At 38.6% G+C, this 13229-nt stretch overlaps 2 protein-coding genes across 2 annotated transcripts in view; both read right to left on the bottom strand.

Moving 5' to 3' along the window:
• Positions 1 to 1050, bottom strand: part of LOC106308460 (uncharacterized abhydrolase domain-containing protein DDB_G0269086-like) — a 1657-nt gene extending 607 nt beyond the window's left edge. The window contains exons 1-2 of the mRNA XM_013745624.1: positions 671 to 1050; positions 93 to 613 (exon numbers count right to left, since the gene is read on the bottom strand). Coding sequence (XP_013601078.1) covers positions 93 to 613; positions 671 to 1050 — 901 coding nt within the window. The remainder of the gene's footprint in view (positions 1 to 92; positions 614 to 670) is intronic.
• A 3124-nt stretch (positions 1051 to 4174) lies between these two features.
• On the bottom strand, positions 4175 to 6758 carry LOC106312513 (probable inactive receptor kinase At1g48480). The gene is made up of 2 exons (XM_013750067.1): positions 5290 to 6758; positions 4175 to 5042 (listed from the first exon to the last, which is right to left on the bottom strand). Exons 1-2 carry the CDS (start codon positions 6632 to 6634, stop codon positions 4447 to 4449), a joined length of 1941 nt encoding a protein of 646 aa, XP_013605521.1. The 5' UTR covers positions 6635 to 6758; the 3' UTR covers positions 4175 to 4446.
• Positions 6759 to 13229: the final 6471 nt, after the last annotated feature.

The raw sequence follows: 13229 nt of genomic DNA, 5'->3' as shown, positions 1-13229 counted from the left end.
GTTTACGATCGACCCATAGGGATCGAATGACGTTCTGAACCGGTCCTCGGCGAAACGAGAAGGAAGGACCAGCGGAGAAAGTGTAAGGTCACTATCGGACAGCGGCTCTACTCGGAGCTTCATAACCTCCGCCTCGTAAAGTTTCTCCTGCTCAGCGAAGACATCGATCATTTCTTGGGGGATCTCCGTCCCACTCGCCTTTATAACCTCAAGGCACTTCTTCGTTCCCGAAGCTTGACCGTACAGGTTCTTCGCCTTCTCAAAAGCCTCCAGACGAGTAAAATGGTCGCGCACGCGATCAAAACAGCGACTTGCCTTCTCAGCCATAGCAGCCTCGACTCTTTCCCTCTTACGAGTAACCTCCAAACCCCGGGAGTCCCTCAAGCGTTGCCTCTCTCTGCTTAGTTTGTCTACCGCGGCATCTCTCTCTTCGACTAGCTCGGTCTTCTCCTTCTCCAGGTTCGCAGTCGTTTGCTCCAAATGACTTTTCTCTCGTACGAGCTCTTTCCTCGCCGCGCTGGAAGATTTAAGCTTGCCCTCCAGCTCTTCGAACTTCACTCGAAGAATCTCTTTCTCCTCTGCGGCCTTCTCGTTGGCCTTCTTATGCTCCGCCCTTACTCCGGATTAGGGGGTCGTCTCGTTGTAGGAAAACTCGACGCGATCGGGGAACTCGATCTTCTTCCTCCTCACAGTAGAACCTTCTGAACGAGACCCTTTCCTCGCAGACGGATCAGGAATAGATCTCTCACCCGTAACAGGATCACTGCCCCGCGCTGAAACCTCTCTCTCCTCAGGAGGGGTTTCAATAGAAACGTCGCCTCCCGCGACAACTTCGACGAGGCCCGTCTCCACATCAGAAGGACGCGGCTCTGCCTCGATGGACTTCCTCTTCTTCTTCTTTCTAGGATGATCTTCAGGCGCCGCTTCGGAATGGTCAGACTCGACGGAACCCCTTGTAGCGCCTTCTCGTCCTACTGCCGGCGCCTCACCGTGATCAATGGAGGAATTAGCCCCTTCGTAAGGTCTCTTCCTTCCTCTCTCTCCCTTCATTGCTTCCAAACCCTCGGAGGTTTCGTCGAGAGAAGCGATCTCTTCAAGAGGAAGCTCTTCGGTTGCTTTCCTCCTGGATTTCTTGCTCTTCTTCTTCTAGGACTCGAGGCAGGAGGCTCCGCCCCAACGTCTTTGTCGACTAAACCAGGAGCTCCTTCCTTGGAAGCTCGGCCTGCGTCAGAACTGGTCGACCCTTGCACATCGGCAGGAATTGACTTCTTCGAAAGCAATTGCAGCTTCCCCTTCAACAATGCACTCAAATCCGGCACTCCGTCCATCTTTCTAGCTTCGTCTAGAAGTTTATGTTGTTTCCGAGTAAAAAGGGACAGACGCGACTTACGGGGCCCGAGTACAACAGGAAGTCTCGATTCCCAATCAACTGTAAAAAGAAAAAGAAGAGAGACTAAGTTGTTGATAGAACTTCTTGGAGAAAGACCGATGAACTCACCTCTAGCAATCTGAGCTTCTTGACGTCTTATCCACCCTCGACTAAGATCAGGCCAACGGAGATGGCTGTGAGCCGCGATCGCCTGAGCACTCTCGAAGAATTTCTCCGGGTATGCGATCGTATTCGGGTGACGAACTGCAACAACAAGAAACACGTAGAATACTCGAATAAGGCATGATGACAACAAACACTATCTACCAAGCGTTTTGTTCCATAGAACGCGGTAGTCGTCCCCAGGTGGCTCCGAGAAGGCATGCTCGTCAGATTTGACGTAAAAATATGAGCGCTGCCAGTCCTTCGTCTTGTTACGACGTGATCAGTCGGGGAATTGGAAACCAGAGCTTCGTATGGTCTCCAAAATAGGACTCGTAGACACACTGATAGCCAATCGGAGGCGACCAAGGACGCTGTCCCTTGGAAGGAATGATGTATGTAACGCCGGCACCTCCACTTTGCCTCAATAAATCCCTCACCGTCTTGTGGGACAAGCAAGAATCGAAGACATTCCCCCATGACTGAGCCCGCGGGTCACGAAGCAATTCGGACGGGAGTGGGCCGAGTTCTTCGAAGATCCCGTCAGGATGATAGATCGTGGGACGGTAGTCTATCTGGTCGAACGGAATCTCCCGACTAGCTCGTCTCAAAGATCTTGAGGCTTGGCTAGACGCTTCAGAGCCGCTACCGCTCACGTCACTGCCTCCGACTTCAACGCGATCCGCGCATTCATCACGGATCATCTTATGAGCCTCAGCGACCAAAAGGCGTTGAAATAAGGTCATATTGTCTAAATCCCGAAGAGCGTCGCGATGAATCAAGTCGAAATCATCCGGTGGACTGTCTGCTACCCGTGCATCTCTGGTCGGACTCGGAGAATCTGCGACGCCCTTCCCTTTTTCTTCTCGCGACAAACGAACTCTCAGAGGCATGATCCTGGATTTAGGGGACGACTACAACCGCCAGACGATGCCGACGAGCCTGTGTAAGGAGAAACGTACCTAGAGAGAGAAAGTAAAAGTAGAGAGAAGGGAGAGAAAGCGGAATACCTGAACTTGCAGAGAAGAATGACGAAAGCGAAAGGGAGGAGCCTATTTATAGCAAAAACAAAGGCACATCCTCCGAAGCGCAATCATTAGGTCTACAGAAGCCTAAGTGGGCCTCAAAGGCCGCCTAAATACCCAAAGGCTTACTCGCGACGGTTCAGTTTCTCGTTCAAACCGATCTCTAATCGAGATGCCAGACCAAAATTAATCCCCGATTTCGGTCTAAACCGGTTTCCTAACGTAAACCGATGAGATAAGCTTGAGCTCTTATATCGGGGTAATTCGCCTACCGAGTAAAACGTGCCTCCATGACAAAAAAACCTCGGCGAGCAAAGCAGATCATGAAGAAGTACTACTCTAAGCGACTAGAAACGTCAATAAAATGGCGTGCGACTAAACACGCTAGGACCTGTTATACGAACGAACCTGACCCACAAATTCACTGAGAAGGTTGGATTACATCCCTCCACAAGGCCCATCGAATAACAGGCCCTAGCCCGGCAAGCTTGACCAGTTTAGTCGGCTTAAGCGGCTAAAGATGTCGGCTCGACCCCAGAGTACTTTTAGCCGATCAGTTAAGCCGACTAAATATGCTCGGCTTATAGAGAACAGTACCAAGGCCCGCATACTCGGCCTTTAACGACAGGGCCCAAAGGACGACACGATTAGGGCATCACGGACGAGGACACTATAAGAGGGGAGGAGGAGACAACGAAAAGGGGACTTTTGGACAACACATACAGAAGCGGCTAAATCTAGGGTTTCTTAATCATCTCTTTGATCTTGTTGCTTAAACCTTTGATCTCGTCTCCTTATTTCCCGTCAATCTTGTAACCTCTTGTTTGATTCTAATAAAAGCGTCTTTAGTCACGCCATTCCTAAGTTCTTCATTCTAATCAACCGAATCCTGCACAAACAAGGTTGGATGTATTGAAATGAGGAAAACATGATAACGGGTAGGGAAAATGCTAAATTTGAGCAAAAAAAAAAGTAGGAAAAATGTGGTACAGATACAACAAACAGAGAATAATGAAAATCAAATTGCGATTTAAAATAGTATTACAACAGCCGAGTATCAAATATTTTAACTACTTTTCTCACTTAATAATTGATCAAATTTATTTTCAGATATAATTACACACTACTTATGTAAAGTGTACAAACCTATCCAACACATCAAATTTGCAAGAAAAAGGTGCTTCACAAGTGGCCAACCAAATCAATACCAAACTGTCTCAAAGAAATGAGTTTGTTCCGCAAAATAAGCACATTTACTTTTGAAGACCGTGATCAAATACCCTTACCGGTTGCCACACTATCGGCTCTCTTTCTTTTACCTGTCATTGGGACTTCCTATTGCGATATCAAGTCACTGAAAATTAACGATTCAAAAGTTATATTTTTTTTCTTTTTGCAACTTACAACTGATCTCTACGATTAATTGCTGTGTCTAGTCACAAAAAGGTACGACAAACAAACAAGATTTACTCGTAGGTTGCGGTTGCGGTTGCATGGACATGTAAACATGGCCATGCAAAAAATATTTGGTTAAATATATTCTGTCGTTTAAAAGTCACAAATATTATATAAAAGTAGGGACAATAAAAATTAATAATAATAAAAAAGATGAGCAGCATATATAACTTAATTAAAATAAAAAATATTCAAGAAAGACAAAGTAACAATAATTACAATCACCACCAAATCCTCACGCCCAACACAAACAAACAAATGCAAATGCCAGCAGAGTTACCACTAAACCCCATCTCCTTTTAGCAAGTGGGGTCAAAAACATAAGTTAAAAATTTCAAAATTGAAAGATTCTAAAACCAATAACTCATATCAATTTTGCCCCCAACCATTAACTTAGACTATTAATAATTAAAAATCTAATTATTAATTCTCAAATCAATAAGCTTCATCCACTTGATCAGGACCAGACCGTCTCAAACTCTCAATCTTGCTAACCACTTCAGCCATCTCAGGCCTCTGGTCCGGATGCTGTGAAGTACACTCAATCCCTAGCTGCACCATCTCCTCCATCATTTCTTCTTCCTCCCTTTCCAAACTAAGCAGCTCCGAGTCAAAAACCTCTCTCCTCCACTCATCTCTCACCACCGACTTAACCCATCTCGGCAGATCAACTCCTTCCTCATTCATCACCGAGTTCGAAGGAGCCTTACCGGTGATCAGCTCAAGAAGCACCACGCCGAAGCTGTACACGTCACCCTTCTGCGACACGCGTTTCGGATCGGTTACTTCAGGCGCACGGTAACCCGTACCACGGTTTGGAGTTGTACTGGAGGCAGCTACGAGCTGGGACAAGCCAAAGTCCGAGACTTTGGCGTCGTGGGACTTGGTTAAGAGGATGTTTGAGGATTTAACGTTGCCGTGAGAGATGGAGGTTCCTTGTGAGTGAAGGTAGTCTAAGCCACGAGCTGCACCAAGAGCAATTCGTGAACGTACATCCCAGGTTAATGGAGTCCTTCCTTCTCCTCTGTTTCCTGTGAATCAAGATAAAAGAGACTAAGCACTAAACCTTAACCGTTTAAGCTATTCCAAGAACCTATGTATCTACGGTTCTGAGATTTTGGGAGTTATAAGTAACTTAATAAGAGATTTTAAAACATTTTTATAAATTTTCGAGTTTTTAATGTAAATATATAGGCTAATGTATCACTTGTCTGCCAATTTATAATCACTAAGCATTGATTTAACAAACATAAGCACAAGTTTGTAGTAAAAACTAACCATGTAAGAGAGCAGACAAGCTTCCCATGTGCATGAAGTCATAGACAAGAAGCTTCTCGTCTCTGCTCAAATAGTAAGCCCTTAACGGCACCAAGTTCTCATGATCCATCGCACCAACCAACTCAATCTTCTCCCTGAAGTCTTTATCCGGCATCACCACATCCTTCAGCCTCTTCACCGCCACAACCGTAACCGCGTCAAGGACCGCCTTATACGCCGTCCCAAACGTTCCTTTCCCAAGAACCTCTGCCGAAGCTCTCAGCAAATCCTCAAGATCGAAAACCTTAGTAGCATTACCAAAGAACACAAGCTTCTTAGCCGCCGGACCGGCCACTTCTCCAGCTTTCGCGTTCCCAGTCATCGCCGCGGCTGCCGCGGCGGTCACCGAGTACCCGTTCCCGTTCTCCGCCGCCGCTTCCCGAGGGACTACGGGTTCTTGCTGTTTGATAGTTGAACCGTCGACGGCTCTTGATCTCTTCCGGCAGAGTACCATCAGTAACAGAACGATCAAAGAGAAACCAACGACGCTTCCGATCACAATTCCGGCGATAGCTCCGTCGGAGAGTTTGTTTTTTCTCTTCTCATTGCTTCCTCCGACACTTGGCGGTGTTCTGTTTCCGCCGGAAGTAGGCTGGCTCGGTACAGTCTCCTCATCAGGGCAAATCTTGAGCGGCTTGCCGCAGAGTGAGGTCTGAAGAAACGAACCGGACTCGAATCTCTGAAGATTCTTTGGTATTGATCCGTTCAGTGAGTTGTTAGATACGTTGAACTGAACCAACGGTAAATCAAGATCAGGGATTGAACCGGAGAGGTTGTTATCTTGAAGAAACAGAGTCTTTAACCTCGTGAGGTTATTAAAACTTGAAGAGATTCCGCCAGTGAAGCTGTTCTCAGCGAGGTTAAGCCTCACGAGGTTAGTGAGACTGAACAAGCTCTCGGGTATTTGGCCGGAGAATCTGTTTCCTTGCAGGTAGAGGTGACGGAGATCAGAGGAGGTGGTTAGATCGAGAGGGAGAGAGCCGGTGAGGGCGTTGAGACGGAGGCTCAGTGTTCGGAGACGAGTTAAGTTTCCGAAAACACCGTTCGGGATGGTGCCTGAGAGAGAGACGCCGGGGAGACGGAGGGCGGTGACTCGGTTGTTGTCGCATTTGACGCCGGCCCAGTTGCAGGGCGAGGTCTGTCTAATGTCCCAGCGGAATGTGCGGCCGCCGACGGCGGAACGGAGAGAGAGAAGAGCGGCTCTGTCGGCGTTGAGGTCTTGGGTTGAAGGGAGAGGGAGAGAGAGGAGAAGGGTTGTGAGGAGAACAGAGAGAATCGTCATGGAAGAGTTGGGGAAGACTCGCATTGTGTGATGATCAGAGAAGGAAGAAGGAGAGAGAGAGAGACGGTAGAAGAAAGAGAAGGCTCTTTTGCAGAGCTGTGGTTATAGAGACAGAGGTGAAAGCATTCAACAGCCTAATCCTCTTTCTTCTCCCCCATGTTTTTTTTGCCTTTTTCTTTTCTTTTTTTTCCTTCTCTATTATTTTATGATACGTAATTTATTTTGTCAGCATGTGAATAAGTAGTGTCAGTTATTGAAATTAAAAAATATTAAGTTTTTAAAGTATATTAAATTAATTAAAGACACAGAACAGAATTCTCAAATAAGCATTCGTCTAATTAGATTCTTCGATAATTTAGCATCCTTAAATTCACATTGACATAATTTTCAAAATAAAAACGAAGTTGATATTGTGATAGTTTTATTATACTAATAGAAAATGGTGGGTATAGGTAGAGAGTTGGTAGGACCGTAAAATGTTAGAAGACCGCAACCACATTTGATTACATTAAAGTTTTTGACATAAAATCTCTTTTTGTGTTCCGTCTCCCTCCACTCTGTTGAAGAGTGTGTCCATATATTAGTTGTATGCCATGTTCGAAAACGCGGGCGCGGAGAGCGATTACGCAGCGTCGAAGCGTTCGGCGGAGGTCAGCCGCGGCGATTTCATGAAAATCGGTTAAGAAATCGGGTTCACCAAAAAAGTTCAATTTTTCAGATTTTAAATGCTTAAATCGAATTGTACATGCTAGATCTACGAGTTTGATGAAAAAAAATAATAAGAAAAATGCAAGATTTGAGTGAATGGTGATTGATTTAAATTAATGGCTATGGTGAAAGTTGCAGAAACTCCAAGCGACACGAAAGCGACAGTAAAAAAAGAAGAAGGTTTAATTACAGTTTTGCCATTATTAAAAAAAATGATTAAAAAACACGCTTCTAAGGATTCGAAGACGTGAAACAATGCTTTTAAAGCAGCTAACTTTCCACCAGACTACAAGACAATATCCGTTTTATTTATATAAATTGATTAATCACTTAAAACTAGGCGCCGATTAATGTCCGATTACTCCCCGATTTTCTGTTAACTCGCTAGGCTTAGACCAGCCGCCCGACTCACGCCTAGCGTAGTTTCGAACATGGGTTGTATGTATGTGAGATTAACGTGTACCACCGGTCCAATGTAATTGATTTAAACCGGTTTGGCTTAGTGTCACGGGTGTTATCACGTGGGATGAGCTTTGTGAAACTACGGAGTATAAGACATCTCAAACCCACCTCTATTTCTATCTCTATATTTTTCCCTAAAATAGAAAAACTCTATTATAAATGTAAAAATGCTCTAATGTATGTCTCTATAATAGAGTTCCTCTATTTATAGAGGAATATATAGAGATATGTTATTTCCACCTCTAAATATAGAGGCAAAAAATAATTTTCCTCTATATTTTCCTCTAAAATAGAGAAACTCTATTATAGAGGCATACATTGGAGCATTTTCACCTCTATAATAAAGATCTCTATTTTAGAGAAAAATATAAAGGTGTACATTTGAGATGCTCTAAGTCGTTACAGCTCATTGAGTGTGAGAAAGAAAGAAATAGCGAGAGAGAAATCGGTGGTCATGGTTGTTGATCGGAGCTCGAGTTTGAGCTGGACTAGTGTATTGTTGGTCTAACCAGCCCCGATGTGTATATAGAGCTCTTCTTCACATTGAAGAAAGAGGTGAATTGGTTTGGTGTGTACCACATTAGTCTTGGGTTTGATTCTCCCTGGAAACTAAATTATCATCACTTGGTCAGTCTGGGTTTGGGTTTCGGCCCAAGTGGTTTACATGGTGGATCATAACAGATGATCGGTTCACCCTCTGGCATTAGTCGGAAGGTATTTCAAACTCGGATCAGATAGTGTGGTAGCCAGTCTACTCTGTAGCACTAAGTGCGTTCTTCCCGAGGCCGACCGGATCATCCGCTAAGGTTTATCAAAACAAAAAAAAAGAGGTGAACACCGGATAAACAAACCATATCATCTTACATGTTCCTTCGATTCAAGAATCAAAGTAGGTCTAGGTCGTAATCTGAGCAATAGGTTTCACATATGTATTAATCTTATAGGACTTTCTTTCGTTTTTCATTTTGTATCTAAGAAATTCTTGACATTCGCCAATATGTATATCCCCACACGGTCCATGACCATGTTAGATTTCTAACCCACTTGATATTTGAATTTGGGAATTAATATTACGCCTCTTCTCTAACATACATGGTGTCTCATCTCTTCTAGTTAGATTTATATTTTTCCTTCTTATTTTCCCGTCAAAATTGATGTCCCCATTTTGTGTGAATAATGTTTTTTTAATTAGTTTAATAATATATCAGTAAAAGAAATAAGGTAAACAGTATAACAAAAAAATTTGAGTGATAAAATAGTCTTTCGTTGTAAAAAAAAAAAACAGTATAACAAAAAGTAGAGATTAAAGATATATTTTTTTTTTGCATGTAAGTATAATATTGTATATATATTTATATTGGGCGAAAGCTTCTATGTTTTCAAAAGAAGATATTAGTTCATTTTTTTCATCACAAACTTAGAAAACCTGTAGACCAAGAGATTCAAATCTCCATGATGTCAAAAAGGGTGAAACATGATTTTTTTTGTTTTTTGCTAAGAAAAAGCTTGACTTTTTCCCAAGCGTAAGGCATCTCATAATAACAAAGGATTTATTATGCATGCCTATATAAATGTAGTAGATAACATGCCAGTATCAGTTGTTCTTTTGTCGATGACTATAACATAATACTGGTGTTAATGTTTAGGGTTTTATAAATTTTTATTCGTTATTTTATAATTAGTGTTATATATTTAAGATGTGTCGTCGTATAACTAATTGTATTCAAAAGATTTGGATTGAATCAAGTAATAAGATTATTTTTGGTACAAATATATCTCTTTTGAGATACATTGGTTATTTAGATATTTTTATGTCTCTACATATCAGATTCAAAATCATTCAGACCCGGGAGGACCCAACTTAAATATCATACATAAATTTATAATATCCAAGTGGTGCCTAATTTCAAAATTCAAAAAATTAATCCCGAAAGAAACAACTTGTACCTCAATGAGTATCTGAATGTCTATACTTAACTGCTTCTGCAAATAAATTAAAAAGAAAACTCTTTCTATATATTTAGCAAAAATAAGAAAAATAGAAAGAATTTTTTATTTAGTAAAATAGTTATATGAAGTGAAACATTAAGTGACAATAAATGTAATAATTTTTAATTATTTTGATTTAAATTATTATTCTGTTCACATAAACTATGCCTTTGAATTATGTGTTTGGCTATGTAATTTTTCATCAATTGGAACTAAAACAAAAGAATTTTTTAGTAAAACAGATTACACCAAACTAATAACCATATGCAAAATTCGGTTATCTTACATTTTTGTTTTTTAGAATTGCACAAAGTTAATATTGATTAACTAATAAATAAAAAAATCTGCATTATTACTTTTATGGTATATTATAATTAATGATTTGATGTATTGTTGTAAATATAATTAATAATTTTATGTATTGTTAAACTAATATAATTAATGAAATTACTAAAATACCAATATACTTATATTTTTATACATTAATATTTCTTTTTTATAGTTAGTGTTTTATATTTTAGATATGTCGTAATATAGCTAATTGTATTCAAAATACCATGATCGAATCGGATAATATGGTTATTTTTTGTAAAAAATATCCAAACCCGTTTCAAATACATTGGTTATTTAGATATTTTTAGGGTCATATACATCAGAACCGAACCCATCCAGACTCAAAAGGACCCAACTCAAAAGCTACACATAAATTTATAATATTCAAGGAGGAAGTAATTTAAAAAAAAAAAAAAATGATACCCGAAAGGAACAACTCGTACCTAAGTGGATATCTAGTGTTCATGCCTAACTGATTTTATAAACTAATAAAAAAAAATTTCTATGTGTTTTGCTATATTAAGTGAAATAGAAAGAGTTTTTTTTATTTAGTAAGACAATTATATTGAGTGAAAAATTAAGTGACAATAAATGTAATTCATTTTTATTATTTTGGTTTAAGTTATGATTTTATTCACAAAACATGTCTTTGAATTATGTTTTTGGCTACGTAATTTTTCACCGATTGAAATTTAAAAAAATGTTTTAGTAAAACAAACTAAACCAAATGTTTAACCTTATGCAAAATTCAGTTATTTTACTTTTTAATTTTATAATTGACACAAAATTAATATTGATTAACTACTAAATAAAATACACTATTACTACTATGGTAATATAATTAATGATGTGAAATATTATTAAGTTAATATAATTAATAAATTTGTTAATATGAGAGAAATATGAAAATATAATTAATGTAATACTGCTATCCTCGTTTCCAAACAATTCTCAGTCTATTACTATTCATGTTTCCAAACAGTACTAAAGTGTACTTCAGTTTTAATAATATAGATACTATACATGTTTCCAAACAAACCTAATTTGTACTTGAGTTTTAATAAGATAGATACATACGGTTCAAAATCATTTGTAACGTTTGAGTTTCGGGTTTCACTGGTAGAGATTTGTTGTTTTTTTTGAATAAAGGCTTTCAAATTTAAAAAACATAAACTATTACAAGATAAGACTATGAGTCTTATAGTTGGATTAAGTTTGCATGAAACAAGCTTCATGAATCATTGAATCTCAACCTATGAAACGACAAAGGTAAAGTCTAGAATAACCAATAAAGTAATGAAAGACAATATCTAGTGATAAGAACCACGGCCACGGTAACCACGTTTTCCTCTCCCTCGAATAGTCTTCCATTCTATATTGGTATTTAATAGGAAGTTTTGTCTCTCTTCCACCTCTTGTCAAGCTGAGCGAGCTAGATGGCTCTGTCACAACTTCATCTACATCACCTAACACTTCGAACCGAGAAGAACTTTCAAATGCGCAAGGGTTAGATGATGTGGTCAAGGGATCAATAACTAAAGTTTCACAAACCTTAGTGTTGGTAATGATTGATGGAGGAGACTCCATAATAGGTGTTGTAATGGGAGTAGATTGTGAATATACTAATATGGGTAAAGTGGTGAAAGAGTTTGGTTTGGCGAAGCAGTGGAGTTCTCCTGCTCTTAAGTAGGTTGCAAAGCAGTGGAGAGATTTGCTGTTTTTAATAGATTATTAAGAAGCTTATTGTTGATAAGAAAAAACAAATTGCTTTGAAGTATATGGTTATGTGTCAAAATTCCCCAAATTTTAGTATTCGTTGCAATGGTAATTAGGTTATGATCATTTACACATACAGCAACAAAAGGATGTCGTAACGTGCAGCGGCATGGTTAGGCTTTACACGAAAGGAAAAGACAACCACCACAATAAATATTTACATTTTATTTTCATGTGTTTGGTTCCTTTTCTTCTCACCAAAAACCATTAATTATGACTTTCGTATGCTCGTGAAAGACCAAAGAAAGAAACTGATTATTCTTCCATTGGTTGGAGAGAATTTGTGTTGGATAGCTTCGAGAACTTTAATTCGACTTTTTTCTGGAAAGTATCATATATTAAATGACATTTTATTTACTTACCATTTGCTTTTCTTGGCGTTCCTGATATAAATAAAAAATTATAGGGGTGTGACCGATAACCATTATGAGAACAATAGGAATGGATATGAAAAGTATGAATAGGAATAAAATTTTAGCAATGATGAGGAACGATGGTTCCTTATCAAAATTAATGAGGAATTGATTTGTTCTATAATTCTCTACAAATAAAGGAATGAAGACGAATGAAAAAAAAAACATATTCCTCATGAATGGTAAAAAGTTTAAGGAATGTTAAGGAACATAGTATTCCTCCTCATTCCCTTGGTTACCTGTCACACCCTAGATCTCGACCCGCGCAACCGCACAGATTTTTGTTTTCATTTATTTTTATATAAACATTTTGTTTTCAATTCTAAATTGGTATATATTATAATATATATGTGTCTATCAATTTTTAAAACATAATAGCTAGACAGTATATTTTTTCATTGAATAGATTGTTTCAAACTTTCACATGTATTTGTATCTTCTTCTATATAAGTATAGATTGTTTCAAACATTCACATGTATTAAAATCGTAACTATATATATAAAGATTAGTAAAATATCGTTTTATTGTCATATTCAAAAATATTGTAACATTTCACAAATTTAAAAAGTTTTTTAAAAATTAAACTTTTCGCTTCATACATTTATATTATAAAGTAAATAATTAAACATTTAATTTTTGTTTAATTTTTAAAATAAACTATACAGTTAATTTGTTTTCATTGGTTTAAGGTAGTAAAGATTAATCATTATTAGATAATATGATTTTTGTTATTAAAAAAAATATTTATAATTTTAAAAGTTAACATCGACAAATATTTAAATGATTAACATATGGATGTATAGTATTACAACATTAAATTATATTTATTTAATTTACATTATCTATAAATCCAATGGATGTTTAAATTCAATTATTGATAGGCCAATAAAAATTTCTAGTAGGTCCAAAATTTAAATGATAAGATTAGAGATTAAAT

This window comes from Brassica oleracea, chromosome C8, assembly GCF_000695525.1.
Source record: "Brassica oleracea var. oleracea cultivar TO1000 chromosome C8, BOL, whole genome shotgun sequence".
NCBI lineage: Eukaryota > Viridiplantae > Streptophyta > Magnoliopsida > Brassicales > Brassicaceae > Brassica > Brassica oleracea.
The sequence above is the reverse complement of the archived record's forward strand: the minus strand, read 5'-3'. Positions and strand labels throughout refer to the sequence as shown.